Raw genomic sequence first — 18932 nt, forward strand, 5'->3', positions numbered from 1 at the left:
TGCTAGTTCAGAGGTGTCACTCACGAATTCGAGCCAATCGTGCAGTCTAACGCAACTAGTTGCGACCAATCGCGCGCGTTATGCGAAGTCATCAACCAATCGCGTTGTGGCGTCAGACTGCACGATTCGCACGAATTCGTGTGTGTGACACCACTCTACGCCGTCCTTAGATATGAATGTGTCAATATTTTTAAGTCGTTTGTTTTATTTGTATATTAACATGTTATGATCTTATATTAACTGTCATATTGCACTTATTACCTAACACAATCATCATGTTACGTAATATCATGTTATTACATTTTAATAGCTTTGTTAATTAAATAATTCGGAGGTGCGTACCGAAAATTCTCGTATGCATATTAAAATGCATTTACATAATTTTCAAATGGGGCGAGAACAATAAAATTCCGCTTACAATAAGCCGTTTAAAGCCAATATTCATAAAGGGTTTAAGCTTTTTGGGTTTTATTTATTTTTAATTAAAGAATTTTCCTTTTATTTTAGTCGAGGGAAAATGTTGGAGAATGGAGATTGAATGCTACTGGTTGTTTTAAGGGTGGTTTCAGACTAGCATTTTTACGCGTCTATAAGCTCGTTTGAAAGCGCGTGTCGGCGCGTATAGATCAAATGCAGGGGGCCTACCGCGAAAAACGAAATTCGCAAATTGCGGGGATCTTTCTCGTTTACTCTCACTAATACATAACTCCTCTACCACTCTATATCTTAAAAAGCGTTTCAACTATCTTTCCTCGGTGGGCTGTGCGGAGAAGCATCTCCTGGCTCCACCACCTTCATCGTCAAAATTTTATAGCAACTCTTTTTCTTTTCGTGCTGTTCGGTTGTGGAATGCTTTGCCATTAGACATTAGACGTGCTAAATCCCTTCCTGTTTTCAAAAATCTTTTGAAGACTCATTACCTTTCGCTGCCTTAATAACTTGCCTTTATTTATGATTGTATAATATATAATGCATGTATGTATATATTATATTGTTTGCGTCTTCATTTTGTTGAATTATATGTATATCGACACTACCCGTTCAATGTTGTAAGTTCTTAGTTTCCTGCTACCCAAAGGTTGTCTGGAAGAGATCGCTTCTTAGCGATAAGACCGCCTGTTGTTACCTAACTTTTACGTGTTTTTTTCATTTCCTGTCTATTTTTAACTGTATGGTGCACAATAAAGAATATTTACTTACTTACGTAATAAGAGTGGCAGAGAAAAATGCCCGCAATTGACGAAGTTCGATTTGCGCAGTAATAGCCCAGGGATTTAGCGAAATACAGCGCACGTGTAACGGCCCGGCCACGACATCGCGCGGCGGTGGCAGCGGCTAGCGGTGGCCATAGGTTTGAGCGAGACACAGCGATCCGACCTTTCGTTCCCACCTATGGCCGCCGCTCGCCGCCGCCGCCGCCGCGTGAAGTAGTGGCCGGGCCGTAACCACGTAACGCCGAAACGACGGTACACATGCGGTACACGCGCACAAAAAATGGCTAGTCTTAACACCCATCTTTTGTAGGTATGACTGTTAATTCATTTCTGATGTACAGGTATATAATATTCATAAAAAATATGTATGCTGCTAATAGCATTTTGTGCAACAGGTACACACAATATTTTTTCTAAGTTCCGGTTAATCCAACTTCAACTTCTTCAACTTCAACATTTATTCAGCAAATAGGCCACAAGGGCACTTTTACACGTCAACATGGAATGTACATACAAGCAAAAACAAGCACATCAACAATCCGGTTATAATATTAGCTGAAAATGTTTGAGCATTAGACTTCTCGTTCGTCACGACATCTATTGTCAAGTAGCAGTACTGATAAATCCGCTACTTCACGCTAGATGTCCACTATGAAAATTAAAAAAATGAGCGTTTTGGCACTCCATAATTACATATTTATCTTTGAGAAAAGATAAGCTTAAGAATAAAGTAGAGAAGATTTAGGTATTCCTATTTCCTAAGATGCGATTAAAATCGACCGAACCGATAATATGTACACATACTCGTAAAGGTCAAATATAATTTAACGTACAGCCTAATATTTAAGAAGCCAAGAATCAAATATGTATTTCATTTCGCTTTATGTTTGTCGTAAATTAAATACCACACAAAAGTTACGTTTATAAGCAGTATAATGTTTTATTATGATATAAAAATGATGATTATGTTACACTTTTAGTGAAAAATGTAAGTTTTCAAGGCTATTAATAAAGGTTTTAAACTATTTAACCTTTTAGCTTTTATGATTTTGTCATTTAATATATTTTTATTAACTATAATTTATTCCTAATTAAATTTATATTTTTACTATAAGATATAACGCAGATATAATATGAGTACGCATTGTGACAAATGTTTTTTTACGCTTCAATTTAATAATGTAAACAGTGAACTTTTGATGACGTAAATTTTATATTTTTTCAAGCACAGCAAATACTACCTACCTTTGTTGTAAACAAATATAAAAATGTTCGTTTCAAAATACTAATGTTTAAAATTCCGTTTTCAGCGTGAAAATAAAACTAACAATTGGAGAATAAAATCAACAAAACTCCGCAAATAGAATATAAAAATTAACATTCGTTACTTTCGCCAGCTCTCATTCACGTTCGTTCATAAAAAATGACATTTTACGCTTTCCAATTAGGAATGATATTGCTCGAAAAAAATGAATTTTTGTTTTTCGTGTCTATTTCTGTGTAAATTATGATCTAATGGCGAATGTCGTTTACGTCATTTTTTTCAAATGTCCAATAGAACTGGGGCGCAATTTGTCGTAAGTGCAAACGAACCTAAAGTACGTTTTGTACAATAAAAATGATAACATATGTACCCTATTGTGTAGCGTGTATAGGCGTTTTTTTGAACTAGCGTTGTTTGTGTACAACAAAAAGGTTTGATTCGACGCGACGGAAACAAAGACTCGACAAACGCACGGACGGGCAGACAAAATAATTGCCTCTCACAAACATTTTGCCGCCTACATAGGGTTTGAGCCGGTGGGCCAAGTATCAAGCATTAATGTCTGCTATACCACGGAATAAATAATAGTACTGCCGTATAGAAATGACACTTCCTACAAAACCGAAGTTTGACAGCGATTAGGGACGAATGATGTCCCTTTCTAATGTATGGCACTATCCCTTTCGGTCATTTAGGGTTGTCAAAATTCAAGACATCTTATCTGTGGTCGTGCACGCATAGGGACGTGAAATTGTGTCAACCCTAATAACTCTGAGCAATGCTTAGCCGAAGGGAGCCGAGAAAATCCGAAAGGAGTGTCGCCCCACTGGCTATACTACTACATAATTCTGAAATTAATTACCTATACTGTATAATTATTGCACGCGTGATGCGAAGTCATCAACCAACCGCGTTGTGGCGTAAAGGGGCCCAATGATTATCCGCCGGACGGCATCGGCCTGTCAGTTAGAACAAAAAGTTGACAGTTCCGAACAACTGACAGATCAATGGGCCCCTTTAGAGTACACGATTGGCTCGAATTAGTTTGCGTGACACCGCTGTACTGGCCCCATTCTTATCGCCCGTTAGGCCTGTAGATATATGTCAATGTGTTGGCCAGATTCGTCGCTGTCGCCTTCAAATCGCGGCACACGCGACACTAGAGCGTGGGTTAAAGAGTGTTGCAACCGACCAGTCGGTGAGCTTTTCGAAAAACACATAATGAGGCTGCGACCAGGCCACATTAATTAGGTTTTGTGTAGGTTTACGTGGCTTACTTTTAAATGTGGTTGGGTGATTTCTAGGAAAAACATGCAAACGTGTTTTTTTTTTACTTATAAAATAGCGTAGGTATTCTATATGGCTACATTTTTTAGCTTGAAGCAAGTCTTTTACTACCTACTTAAGGTATTTGCAGATCCACTTACGTGAATTTCAATAAATAAATATTTAGGGACAATTTTACACAGATCGACTTATTAGCCCCAATCTAAGCAAAGCTTAGTATATATATATAAATGCATACTTATATACATAGAAAACACCCAAGCCTCAGGAACAAATATGTGTTAATAACACAAATATATGCCTTTACCGGGTTCCTAACCCGGGACCATCGGCTTCATAGGCAGGGTATTTGAATTGAATTGAATTGAATTGGTCACTACCCACTACGCCAGACCGGTCGTCAATATCGCCTTCCACTTCCAATGTCTTTTGAAACAAAATATATCTATGGTTAGGATTTGACGCTAACTTTAATCAAAATATATTTAATAATTTATTTATATCAATTCAAATACCCTAAAGTCCATCTTAATAGGTTATGACACATTGAAAATTGTTGTAACTAATAACCTTTCTTATTCATAATATTATATGATATGTCATTGAAATACTAAACCTGTTTACCTGAAGGATAGGAAAGTAGTCAAAACAAATCACGCAAGTAACACCTACTAGTAATGTATATTTACGAAAGAACAAGTAAAGGGTAAAAGGTTCTTTTTAGAAAAAGGTAAACAACTCTGATATAAATCACATTGATATACTTACTAATATTACTGACCTGTATCGAATGCTTAATATATTGGAGCAGAGCCAAGCTATACTCATGAATTAAAGATATACATATGGACTTTTTTATGAATCATGGAACAGATAAGACAGATAACCTAGTTTGGTCTTTGTCTTATCTATAAAATATTTCTCGAAAGCGGCAAAAAAAAAAAAATTTAGCGTAAGCGACAAAAAACGAAAAGGATAGAGGACGTTTTTGTCGTTAATGACAAAACGAAAAAGTCGTTTTTGTCGTAAATGACATGAGGCCCAGTAAAATAATTATAAACATTTACTATTTGTCAAAACATGCTCATGGTATATGCATGTTTACTTAGTGATTTAACGCATCATCATCTTCTAGCTAACTACATATGCTATACATCGTGGGCCAATTAAACCCGACAGATTTTAACCACGCATTTCTGAGGTCATAAGGAGCAAAATTCTTTTGGCCAAAAAAATTTTTTTTTGCGTTTTCTGCACACGACACGTTATTTATTTTTACACCTTGGTGAAAAAAATTAAAACGAATATGTAAAGTTTTTTTTTTATTTACAGACGAAAATTGCGAGTTTACTTTAAAAGTTTAATATCTGTCAGTAGGTATGTCTAAACCAAGTCACATAGTGGCAGCGTCACAGCTAAAAAGGCGTTTTTGACTAAGTTATAAAAGAAACAAATTTTCACAGAAATTGTCATTATCTCTAAAACAAGACAGAAAACATTGTATGACATTTTAGTCTCTAAATGCGGTCAAGAATACACCTTTGAAATCTGTCGGGTTTAATTGGCCCACGGTGTATAAGCTAACAATATCGTAAGTGTCTAGCTCAGACCTAGAACTCAAGAGCTCAGGATAACTTATGAATCTATAGCAAAAAAATAGATACATAGATTTTTTTTAGATACTCCTTAGGCGAAAAAAAATTTGATTAAAGATAGATCAATTCGTCTCATGAAATTTGACAATGACCTAAGCACTTCCGAAACATCAATATCAATATCATTTTTTAGGCTATCCATCGCAATTCAACGCGGTAACGCAGCGAGTGTGATGGGCACCTTTGCGCCGGGAACAACTCGCGGGGGCCTCTTTGAGTAGTTTGTTAGTTTTAGTTTAGCTTAAGCTTAATTTGTACTGTATGACATCATTATCTATTGACGTAATATTTAGAGTGTATTTGAATTAAATTGTAAATTTTAAACATTTATCAAAATAAAAATTTAAGTTTTGACGTAAAGGACATTCAGAAACATAATTACGCTAAATTAATCCCGGAAAACATGTCCCCTGATTCTTCCACTCTGACAATTTCAATCCCAATCGAATCAGTCAGTGCGGTCCCCAGAAAAAATGATAAAAATCCGGTTTATTTATTTGGCCGAACGAAATTTTACGATCCCAGGGGGACCCTACATGTCGTGTTTTATAACTACAACCCAGAATATAATACTTTTTATCTACGAAATTAATATGTCGTTACGTTTTTATGGGCAACAAAAAGAATATTGTAAACGATGTTTTTGGAGGACGAGGGTTCCGCTGTCGTAAATGGATTAACTGTATTTTGTGTAACTAAATTAAAAAAATATATTAATTTAATATAAAAATTTATTTAATCATTTTAACAAACACAATTGGGTCGAAAAACAATTAAAAACTTATAAATAAAAAAATTGTCCCAGGTCGAGACCGCTTGGCAGGGTGCTCAGAAGGCTGGCTGCATTGCCCCTCTGGATAGCAATGCTTATCCGCTGGGCGAAGTACAGGCCAGCCCTCTGGTCACCCGAAGCCCCTATAAGGCGTTTTGCTAACTCCTTATAGAGGCGGCGCGCGCTAGGCCCCCACGGCCCTAGGGTTTCAACAGCAAACGCTGCAAAAATGTAACTACTGCCGAGGTTGACATACTTGATTTAATATTAAAATTAAAATTCAGGTAATTGGAAATTATATAACATTAGAAGTCAAAATCTAGATGGCCTCTGTGGTATGGTGCCGAGCATGAGCTGGATTTTTTGTAATAAGATTATCTATTATTTATGCATGTCTAGGATTTTTTTTACACACAAGCTAGATTTAATTTAAAAAAAAACATTAAATATACCTAATCACACCAACATTTTAATAATCTACCAGTTTTGCGATATTTGTTTATGTTATGTTACCTATCTTTGTGTGTTTAGGCATCGATTAATCAAGCTTTAAGTAAAATGGTTTTAACACCCGTATTTACAAAGGATTACCAAGGCTTGACTTCTAAATTAAAATTTGATAGAGTGACCGTTTTATAATCCTATTTATATTGTGTAATTAATCATTTAATAATATCCCTTAGGGCCACTTGTACTATGCTACTAACTTGGGATTAACCGGTTAAACCGTTAACCCAGTGTCAAAATAGTGCTGATAACCAGGGCTCGGAACCGGTTTATTTTTAAATCCCGAAATAGCAAAATATTTTTAATTATTTTATACTCTTTACGTAGGACTGGATCATGTATTTAGGCAACAACTTCGCATTATTAGATAGTCCCATTAAAAATGAAATAATAAACCAAAGAACGAAAAAGAACGTAATAATACCGGTATTTTTTGTATGAAGAATAAACCGGTTCCGAGCCTTGCTGATAACCATGGTAACTCCAGGTTTAACCGGTTAACCCCGTGTTAGTGGAATGGTGCAAGTGGCGCTTCGAGTGGCAAGACGAAATTGTAGCTTAGGCGAATGAAATTTATAATTTAAATAATTGAGAGAAAGTTATCATTGCAATTTAGTCATTTATTCAATATTACATTGTCAATATTGTCATTTACATAATAAGGTGTAAAAATAAATATTAATTACATCAGATAAAATATAATTAAACTATAAAACTTAAAACCTAAATCTCAAAATAAATAATACTAAACTTAAAATAAAATACTAAAAAATATCCCCCTGCGGCATGGTGCCGTAGATGCTGGCAGCATTTCCTCGCTGTATTGCAAGACTAATTCTTTGAGCGAGGAAATGATGATCTTGCAACTCAGATATGATGTAAGCTACTTGAATGGCGAACAGTGTCACAACACACACTTATAAAGCTTTTTGTGGTACGTTAGAGCTAAAAACTATAAGTAAGTTTTACTGTAAGTAACTTTTAATCGAAGTAACCAGAGTAGACCGATTTTATTAAATGCATTTAATTTATTAAAAAATATCGTAGAATATCATATTTAGGCATCAATATTGTAGACATTAACTTTTAATATAAATTTATAACAATCAAAGTCCATATAAAAGTGCATCAAAATAAACCCAGTGTTTATTGCTTAACGCGTAAAGGGAGAAATAAAAGTTTATTTTATTAAGTCCAAATATTAACAAAATCGTTCCTTTTGATTTGTGCTTGGGGGAAAACTGCCATAACTCAAATTGAGACGTTTATGAGCATAATTTATGAGCGTTATTTGATTTAAAAATAATAGTGTCGTAATTTCGGAATTCATTCGCGTATAATCCTATTTAAAGGCGATTTTAATGCTGTGGAAGAAAGTGTTTTAGATGGTTTAGGTTTATTTGAAGCTCAAGTTTAATTAGCAGTTTATTAAATGGTAGTTAGAAGCTATTTATATACTGAGAAAAAAACTGAAATCCCTTTTTTAACCGACTTCAAAAAAGGAGGTGTTTTTTAATTATTTTTTTGTATGTATGTTACTCGATATCTCAGAGAATCGTCAATAGATTTTCAAAATTTTTATTTTAATCGAACGGGTATAACCCCGAGATGGTCCCGTTGGCACCAAGTCGGGGTCTGATGATGGGATCTTGGAGAAATCAAGGGAACTCTTCAAATGTTATAGGTACATGTATGGCGCTTTTGGTAATATTTGAAGTCGGTTTTATTTTTTGTTAAAAAGTTTTGATTATTGATCATGGCGTATTTACAGCTATAAGTATGTTTTTTTTTCATTTATTTCATTTATCAATTGCATTCCATGGTACATACAGATGTTATCTTAAATTAAATTTTCACAACATGGACCCTTTTAACTAAATACTTAAAATTACCTTAAAAAACATATTATTATTATTACCAATTGCCTAATATCTAAATTTAGTAGTCTACGTATGATAATTCCGAAAATAATTTAAAATATATTACAATCATTCCTTTTAATAGTAGTTATTCAATGTAAATAACTATACTAATAATAATAATACGGATTAAAATATATAAAAAAAAATGCAGGGATGTCAATAAACATATAATAATAATAATCGAATTTAAAATGTCGCGAGTCTTACTAACACTAATTTCTAATAATAACTAGCGTGTAATTAGCTAAATAATAATAATGTCAATTCATTATATCATTCCATTACGTTGAGACAAAGGTAATAGATAAAAAAAATAAAAAATTTCAATATTTCAAACCAAGTATGCTTTTCTGTTTAGCCTAAAGGTTAAGTAGTAAAGAATACTGTGTGACATAAAGTCTTCTGATTATGTCAGTTCAATAAATGTAATACTTTTGAACATGTGACTAGAAAGAAGTTAACATTTTATTATATTCATCTGCAGAAATATGTTACACAAAGAAACCGCAAAAATATCTGAAACGATCTTATTTGTAGCGCAATAAGAGTGAATCAGATATTTTGCGGCCTTCGTTGTGTAATATATTACTGCATGTTGTACACTGCGTGTAAATTGTATTACAAATAACAATAACGAAATTTTTGTGATACCATAATTCCCAGTAGTTACAATCATTTCTACTGTAACTTTCTATCCGCAAATTGCCAAAATAAACGGTTACATCATCTAAATCACACGGCACTAAAACTACAAGTTCTCGGGTTAAGTGGTTTTGCCATAGCCATGTGTTCGTAGAAAAAATAACGTGTGGGTGATGCGCGACATGCTTTTGGTGTTTTTACCGTAATGGTTGAATCTTGTTGTGATGGCTTTCGGACAACGTGTACTTCAATACGTATAGCGACGTAAGGGACATCATATGAAATCTTATTTAATTAGTATTCCTTACGTATGGCATTACAGTTACTGGATTTAATCAAATATTATTCTACTATTTGACGACCGGTTTGGCTTAGTGGGTAGTGATCATGCCTATGAAGCCGATTGTCCCGGGTTCAAATCCCGGGAAGGGCATTTATTCGTGTGATGAGCACGTATATTTGTTCCTGAGTCATGGGTGTTTTCTATGTATTTAAGTATTTATATATTATATTTATCGTTATCTGAGTACCCACAACACAAACCTTCTTATGAATATTTTGAACATATTCCGCATAGTTATTAAATTTGGTATAATGTAGTATACATTAGATTAATTTTATTTATGAATATAAGATTTGTATGTCCGTTAGCTGGCTGAATACACTGTTCTTTGAAATGTATTTGATAACATCCACTTGACTGTATTCTAACAAATAAATGATTTGATTGATTGATTTGATTACTGTGTGGCTTAGTCAATTTGTGAAAATATGTCCAATATTTATTTATATTTATATTATTTTATATTCTAGAGATTGAGGTTTGTAATTTAATAAAAAAACTTCCGTGAGACACAGACATATTAAATATGTGAAAACGGGTCACTCACATATTTCAACTCGAAAACGCTCGACATGTTTCACTCCGTACCGAAGAGTGTCGTCAGGAGCTTGCGTACGTCGGTACGGAGTGAAACATATCGAATGTTTTCGACTTAAAATACGTGAGTGACCCGTTTTAAAAATATTTAATATTGAGATTTGCATTCTTCAAATATCCCTTGTTAATAATTGAAATTTTTACATAAATCTAATATTTCGGAAATTATTTATTTTAGTTAAAATTTGGGCTTATTTATTGGACATGAAATTCTGTCGTGTTTAAAATACCAAACATTTTATTTTTATTTTTTAATGCATTGTATATATTATATATTGTGAGATAAATAAATCATATCATATCATATCATATATGCTATCGCTATTATTATGACCATATTTTATGTTTTTTATTTTATTTAATTGCATGGATACATCATGTTAGGCAATAATTCTAAGCCATATTTTATTTGAATTAGTTAGAAAAAAAAAAATTCACAAATATGTGTTTTTCTTTACAGATATGCAGACATCATAAACGCTCAAATAGTGACATAGTGTTGTGTTGTGTTAGTGACAATGTGCTAGACGTTTGACAGTAAGACAGTGTTTGACAGTGAGACTATGTGCAGTGTGGTTGGTGGCAGCCAAAATGTGTGCCACTACGAATCTGGTAGCTGTATTGTGTGGTAAGTGTTTTTAATTATAAATACTAATAAACAAACATTTATTCAGCAAATAGGCCACAGGGGCACTTTACATGTACAATTTTTACAAACTATAAAAATAACACAATACCATTACAAATATGGAATCAATTAAATAATACATAGATACTTTATTAGAGATGTATACCGTCTATCAATGTCGAATAACACAAAAAAAACTAGGATAAAAAACTACAAACAACAAATACTAACAAAAAATACATCTCGCGTAATGATGGTCTTTATGACAGTTCATTTTATATGGAATAACTGTCACGTATTTTTTTTATAGACAGGTTTTGGAAGTTTAGCACATTAATTTTTAAATTAAACTCAACCACAAGTCATACAAATACAAATACATATTATTTTTAAGTACTTCAAAATATTGTAACTGAATTAGATCTAAATGATGTAAGTGCCACATGGGCTATTTATGCATTCAAATATTTTATGTCTCAATAAACACGATCAACAATACGAAATGTATGCAAATACCTATATAAAAAACACAATTTGTGTAACATTTTTGTAATGATGATCGAGTTTAAAAACGTACTACTTAATGGCGCAGCGACCCAAAATGAGTCTTGGCCTCCGACACGGGTACACGCCAGTTGTCTCGATCCTGTGCCATCTCCCGCCAGTTATCGGCCTGGAGATCGCGCAAGTCCGCTTCAACAGCATCGCCCCAGCGATATCTAAAAACGTAAAAATGGTCAATTTTTTATTATTTCCCTAATGTACATTTTAAGTACTTTTATTTGATGTCCTATTTTATAACGAGAAAAAAAATCAATGGGAACTATGTGCTTAAACGCATTTTTACGGCGTAAAAAATGTAAACTTTTTTCATGATTCATTCCATATATTTTGGCGTCACACCGCGCGCTTTTTGTATGGGGCGTTATTATTACCAACTTGTGGTGCTCGCACCATATTTATTTTCGTAATTTGGAATTTTCTGGGATCAATTTATATAGCAGGTTTATTAGAAACGTTCATCTCACGAAAAGTATACCTACCTAAAAATAATAGATAAATTTGTTGGATTGATATTGATTAGTTTTTTATACGAGAGTTACGGAACTAGGTGCCTTAGTACGATGTCAATGCACTCTGCATCATCTGAGCAAGTAAATTTGATATTCAACTCAAACCCGTTTCATAAATGACAAGATCTCTATAAACTATCAGGTTCCTACCTATTGTATTTACAAAGCGAGTGAATTCGATGGCAATGTGTAAGATTAAAACAGAATATCATATTGCGTACATACGTGAGAGATTTAAAGATTAATTTTCTGCATGAGTGAGATTAAATTTATTTTGAGCGCATGTAACTTACGAATGCTAAAATAAATTAAATATATTTTATTCAAACAAAACGAACAGCCCAAAAAGCAAGCGTGTAAATACAAAAAAATATGTTAAATTGGACTTGTGTTAGAAAAATGTTGTAACGGACAGTAAAAGAGCAATTTTAATCTCTTGAGTGCCATTCCGAAAACGTCGAGTGTTTTTTCTCTAGAAAAAGTAACATCGCATTAAAAATGTATACAAATTGCGTTTACATTATTAATTACATCACAATCTTGCAACAACTCGTACTTTTTGTTGTTAATTCAAGAAATTAACTTTTAAAAGCACAGAAAAGTTCTGCACGATACTGTAATAAAGGATTAATTTATAAATAAAAGCAATCAAGTTAAGTGGTCGCCATATTTTCTTTTGTCCGAGTTCAATACCTGATTATTCCTATTTTGTGCTTAGTAAGCGCAGCAAAACCATTATATGTGACCTCTCCATCGAAAACTACTATATATAATCGAAGGCCAAATCTTTACTGGTTTGCACGAGAATAACACCCTATAGGATATTAGCCAGCAATAGTTTGTAAACTAGGGGCTTGTAGGGCTGTGGGTTTGTGCTGAATATTCATTTTCTAAATATTAATTGGCTCGTACGCACGTTAGTGTGGCGTCAAATTAACGCACGGATAGGCTAGTATAAATATGAATTTGGTAACTTAGGTTCATATTTGAATAGATGTTATACGGCGCAAATATGAGAACGTGTGTATACTGATAATTTTATATTTTAATATGTTGAAGTACCTTCTCAATTATAGAGAAAATCCTTTTTAAGTTATAATGTAATTGATGCGTACCATCAAGACGTAGGCTCCTAAAGCATTGATGTGTGGGTAGATTGTAAAAAGCGTATGGACATAAGATGTTGCATTTGTCATTTAGTGGTTCTTATATCTATATATAATGACATACGTTGGATACGTCATTACCAAACTAAAATGGAGCTGCGCGGAACATGTTGCCAGGCAGAGTGATGGCAGGTGGGCCAAAATTTTCAACGGAATGGTGGCCGTTTTTAGATAAACGGAGTGCCTGGCATCCGTTGGCTCATTGGGTGGACGACATTCGGAAGATTGCGGGACAATTCTGGACGGGATTGGCTCAGGACCTGGATAAGTCTGTATTATGACCCTACACTAACTTGATCTTTCGGTTTAGCCCTTGGTTGACTGGTAGAGAATGCCTTCATTAATTAAGTCCACCTTTCTTACTTACCATGTAATTGTACAATAAAGCTTAAATAAATATATGAATAAGGCGTACTCGAAGAGAAGGCTATGCTTAGCAGTGGGCGAAAAAAGGCTGATATGCATTGACATATATATCTAAGAACGGGCCTTCGGACAATAAGAATGGGGCCAGTACAGCGGTGTCACGCAGACGAATTCGAGCCAATCGTGCAGTCTAACGCGATTGGTTGATGAGTTCGCACCACGCGCGCGATTGGGAGCAACTAGTTCGGTTAGACTGCACGATTGGCTCGAATTCGAGAGTGACACCACTGAATTAGCGCCATTCTCAGTGCCCGTAAGGCCCGGCCTTAGATATATATGTCAATGCTGATATGATGATAATGATGATGATAAAAATCACGTATAAAATTATATTTCTAGTTATTAATCATGCGTATTATTCTCACCTACAATTTCAATAAAGCAGATATTTATAACTCTTAACTTGGAATCCTCTTTGAGTGTATGATCATTAATAATTTCAACAAATATACGCCCTTTTACACTGAAGGTCCAAAATCCAGGCTCTGTCACCCGTAGGGTCAAGACAAATGTAACGGCACGTCGTTTATTAGAGCCCTCTAATCCGAAGCTCTATCAAAGAAAGAATACCGAGATACGCGTGAAGAATATATTGTCTTTTTTTGTGCTATATGTCAGCAATTTTTATCTGAGTTTTATGTTTATGAAAATATACCTACGTAAGTACGTAGAGAAGGTTCCATTTTTTATTACACACATTTAAGAGTTGAATTTAACATTAATATTTTATTAAATAGCATACTTTATGCATTCACTCACTGTATTGCTTAGCATATTACATACCTCTTAAACGTCTACGTGGTAAAGTGCAGTTTTGAGTTATTCTTTTTCTAAGAGCTATACTACGTATAAATAACATTCTAGTCCGATTGGTAGATTGTCTTTAACCAACTTCTAATATCTGTTGCCGATGTAATAATAGCACTTTTGCGCTCCATATGCACCTTCAAAGTTGAAGCATATAACACAATAATTCAAATAAAAGTACTAGTAACTCTATAAAGACCTAAAACTCCCAGATACTTTCCCTTGACACCCATCTACATAATTCAAGTTTAATGTCTACATTCAAACAAAGAACGATTAAAGTACGAGCGTGAAGTAATTTCAAGTGACACATGGCCCCAAATTTAACTCAGAATCAAGTTTATACTCCAGCGTGCTCACAAAACGTCATCACGACGTTTTCTCTATCCCCAGTACAATTTGACATCAAGTTTAGTATAAAGTGTGTATAATCAGAGGTCGAGCTAAATATCAGGATGGCCGTGTTGGAAAATGAATATCACAGCAGGGTGTTAATCTTCGTTGAAGTTTTCTGTGAGTTAGGTGGAGTATCTCATAGTTTAGGATTGTTGTTAAATTGCTAATATTTTAATTAAGAATGAACATAATGTAGTAAAACTTTAGAAAGCCGACTGTTTGCTAATAAGGGAATCACTACTTATATTAATATAGTTTTCTTCTGAAATTTGACTTGATCTATCTATTGTTTTTGCATACCTATTGATGATGCACTGATTTGATCAATAATCGTGTTGCTATCTGATTTTGTGTGTGAAAGGTACGTTATTATTTTTAGTCAGAAAATAAACACAAAAAATTATAGTTAGTAAAATAATAGTTATGAATGTATGTATACACTTCATTGTACATAGAAATAAAAACACGTGAAACAGTTACAGAGTAAATGAAATGAAAAAAAGGCGAACCCTGAGATCTCTTCCAGTTAACCTTTGACGAAACGCGTAGAACAGAAGTAACGATGAACGAGACAAACAGAAACAAAAGTGTACAATCACTAAAATTAATGAAATACAAGTTTTGAATACACATTGATACAAATATACATAAATAGAAATGTGTTATATTTCTATTTATGTATATCCGTGTAAAAGTATAAATATAAGTAATAACAAGTAACTAACGAATATTTTTTTGTAAAGGTATATTTTAGTTTAGTACGGTAAAATTTATTGATTGATTTGCAGAAGATGTTCGTGTAAAGTACTTAAATCGTAAACATGCAAAAAAATTATTAAAATCTAACGACATAAGCTACTTATACTAAGAAACCTAATATTTTTTTCTTTTATTAGATATAAAATATTAGTATATTGTTTTTTTTTTCTCTGAACTCCCCATCGGCACACAAACCTCCTCCAGATTTTGCCTACGATGGTTCTTGTATTCAATTCTAGACTGCAACTTGTACAACTTGTAACTTGTTTTTTATTCAATATTTTAAATAAAAATAAAAAATGCTAGAAAACGCACTAACAAAATCCACACCTTTGTTCCCAAACCTAACTCACCTTGGCACAGCCCTGATTTATTAGTCAAAAGTTTAATTATACAAACAAACCCGCTTTAAGTGTCAGTAAAGTTTATATTGTTTTATTAGAATCACAACGACTTCTGAGTGAAGTTGGCAGCTGTTAACGGACTGTGTTTGGGCCCTAGGGAGGAAAGCGTAAGGGGAAAGTGCATATGTTTTTGCTAACCTGCGTTTAAGTTGGAATTGCACACGAATATTAAATTAAATTTGCAATGAATAAAATGTAAAATAAATATATTATTTGTCCGCATGATTTTTAGGCAAATAAAAGAAAGGAAAAATGGTAATGGCGAACCAAATCATTATTTATAGGTATATGGCAATGACTATGTGTGATATAAAGATATTTTTTCTACTCCTCGACTATAATGGTCGACCAAACTATAATTGTGTACTATTCCCGTATGGGCTCCCAACTTAACTATAATACTTTTTTCGATAAAATTGCCTAATCACGTGCCGCCGCGCTCCAATAGAAACCTCGTTGCCTAAACACTGTACTCGACTAAAAAGCTCTCTTTTATATCACGATTGTATAATAGTAATTTAAGATACAGGTGTGAAAAATAGGAAAACTTTATAGCACGCTTTTAATACCTATTTTATAAATCCGTAATAAAATATAGGTAATCACACAGCATAGACTGCATCCCAATGGGGTAGAACTGTACCCCTCTTTTATGTTTGTGTACAGAACTGATACGAAACTAAAGTAAAAAAAGGTAGATAAGATTTTTGTAGTTTCATTTCATTTATTTATTGCAGTCATGAACATAGTTACATAATAAGGTATTACAATTAAGTTATAGTCAGTCGTAATACCTATTAAAACATTTCATCATAATATGTCTTGTGTATATAAAAATCGAATAATAATATTATAAAAGTAAATAAAAGATAAAAAATAATATTCCATATACAAATTTTGAGTAATTGTAAACGTAGATAAGAATAATAATAATAATTAAAAAAAACATTTCATACAATAATTCAAGATTCAATGTCACAATAAATATTTTATTTCGCCCGCTTTTCGTCATTTAAAAACTCCTCAATTCTCTTAACATGTCTTTTAATTTATTTTTAAATAATTTGTCACTTGTTTGAAGTTTAATACTGTCCTCCTCCTGTTTAGTTTGTTCTTACAGTACCCCTAGTGTAATTTTAGTCGGTAGCGAAACGTGACGTACGCGTTTGCGTTAAGTCTCATTTTGTATGGGTTTTTGAACAGCGCGCCAAGCGGGACGTTTTGGAAAGTCAAAAATCTCATACAAAATGACACTTAACGCAAACGCGTACGTCACGTTTTGCTGTCGAAAATATTTACACTAGGGGTACAGAAATGATTTTCATATTTAAGCCCGTGGTATGAACACTTATGGGGTATAAAATCAAACGTTTTACGGTATGTTTCGTGCACAACTTTTCTTGCGCATTCGCTAGCAACGGATGCATGGAACATTTTATTTATATGTTGTCAATAAATAACAACTGTCAATTTGCGTGGTTTTGATCTTAAATGTTATATTATAATGTATTTTACAGTACATATGGTGCTACTTAATAGCACTAGTGCGAAAATTAGCATACGAGTATTACGTTACTGTGTCGAACATTTAAAGGGCCATAATGTACTGTAAACCGTTGTACGATACATGTGCGAATAGGTAATATATTTTTTTTTATTTCCTATTTTTCGCACTTGTATCGTAATGTACTATTATAATCGTTCGTAAGAAGTAAACTCGAGTAGTGTTTCGGACACACTTTTTTATCATTTCAGTACCCCTAGTGTAAATTTATTCGATAGCGAAACGTAACGTACGCGTTTGCGTTACGTCTCATTTTGTATGGGATTTTGAGTTTCCAAAACGTCCCGCTTGGCGCGCTGTTTCTAAATCAAATACAAAATGAGACTTAACGCAAACGCGTACGTTAGCTCCAATTTTAAGATATTCACTTTTGTGAACGCAACATGAACTTGTTATTCGTGCCCGCTTCTGAATTTTCATACTATCTTAACCTATTGTTTTCCAATAATAAGTATGAAAGGCAAAAGCCATTAAAATATAATAACAAGGTCTATTCCAGTCACGTCCAGTGGCCCTCACGACAAACGACAAACCTTTGAAGTTAAAATCAATTTCAAAAATCTGGAACCAATTCATCCACAAATTACTAAAATTGGGGTCAGGCAAGAAATTAATTGAATATTGTGGGCGTAAAAGGCTTATCTGGGGTTTTGAGGGATGTTTGGATTATTTAAGTACCTAGGGTTAGGTTTTAGACGTTTTAATTTTTGGGTATTTATGTTTATTTAAAACGTTAAGGAAATGTTGGTAAACCATTATTTACATTGTGTTAATCCAATATGGGCAACAAATCAAACCAGACATTGAATTTACCCATGTAATCATGTATTAAGGTTTTTAAGATACACTGAATTATGACCCAATAATTATTTTTTGTAAATTTGCCCAGTAGCAATGTACTGCAAATATTGCAAGACAGAACATAACACAACATTGTGAGATACGATGTTTTTATAGTAACTGAACACACAACACACAAGTCTTCATAGTTATTTTAAAAATCTCGTATCTCGTAACTTGTCTGTTGCTTTACAATGCAGGCCGAATTATTTTGTATGATTTAAATATTTTATTTTATTTTATTTAATCTTTATTGCACATAAGAAAACACACTGTACAATAGGCGAACTTAATGCCGTAAGGCATTCTCGACCAGTCAACCTTTAGGCAAAGCAGATAAGTTGTAGGCGGTGCAAAAACATAGGTATAGGTGATACAATTGATACATGTACGAACACAATACATTCATAAAAAATACACATACATAAACATACATATATATTAATAATATCGATACAAATACATATACTTACATATACAATACAAATATACTTTATTGCACACCTCAATACAGAAACAGTACAAATAATACAACACATAAAGAAGAGGTAAACAACAGGCGGTCTTATCGCTAAAAAGCGATCTCTTCCAGACAACCTTTAGGTAGCGGAATTAAAAAAAAAAAAAAAATGTTATGACAGTAGGTGTTCCAGATGCAATAAAAGA

General features: G+C 33.5%; 1 protein-coding gene across 3 annotated transcripts in view; it reads left to right on the top strand.

The window, feature by feature from the left end:
- LOC133531143 (nephrin) overlaps positions 1 to 18932 on the top strand; it is a 430180-nt gene that overhangs the window by 21337 nt on the left and 389911 nt on the right. For all 3 annotated transcript variants that reach the window (XM_061869270.1, XM_061869268.1, XM_061869269.1), the window contains exon 2: positions 10664 to 10831. In XM_061869270.1, coding sequence (XP_061725254.1) covers positions 10795 to 10831 — 37 coding nt within the window. In that variant the 5' untranslated portion in view covers positions 10664 to 10794. The remainder of the gene's footprint in view (positions 1 to 10663; positions 10832 to 18932) is intronic.

Source organism: Cydia pomonella, chromosome 24 (assembly GCF_033807575.1).
Source record: "Cydia pomonella isolate Wapato2018A chromosome 24, ilCydPomo1, whole genome shotgun sequence".
Classification (NCBI taxonomy): domain Eukaryota; kingdom Metazoa; phylum Arthropoda; class Insecta; order Lepidoptera; family Tortricidae; genus Cydia; species Cydia pomonella.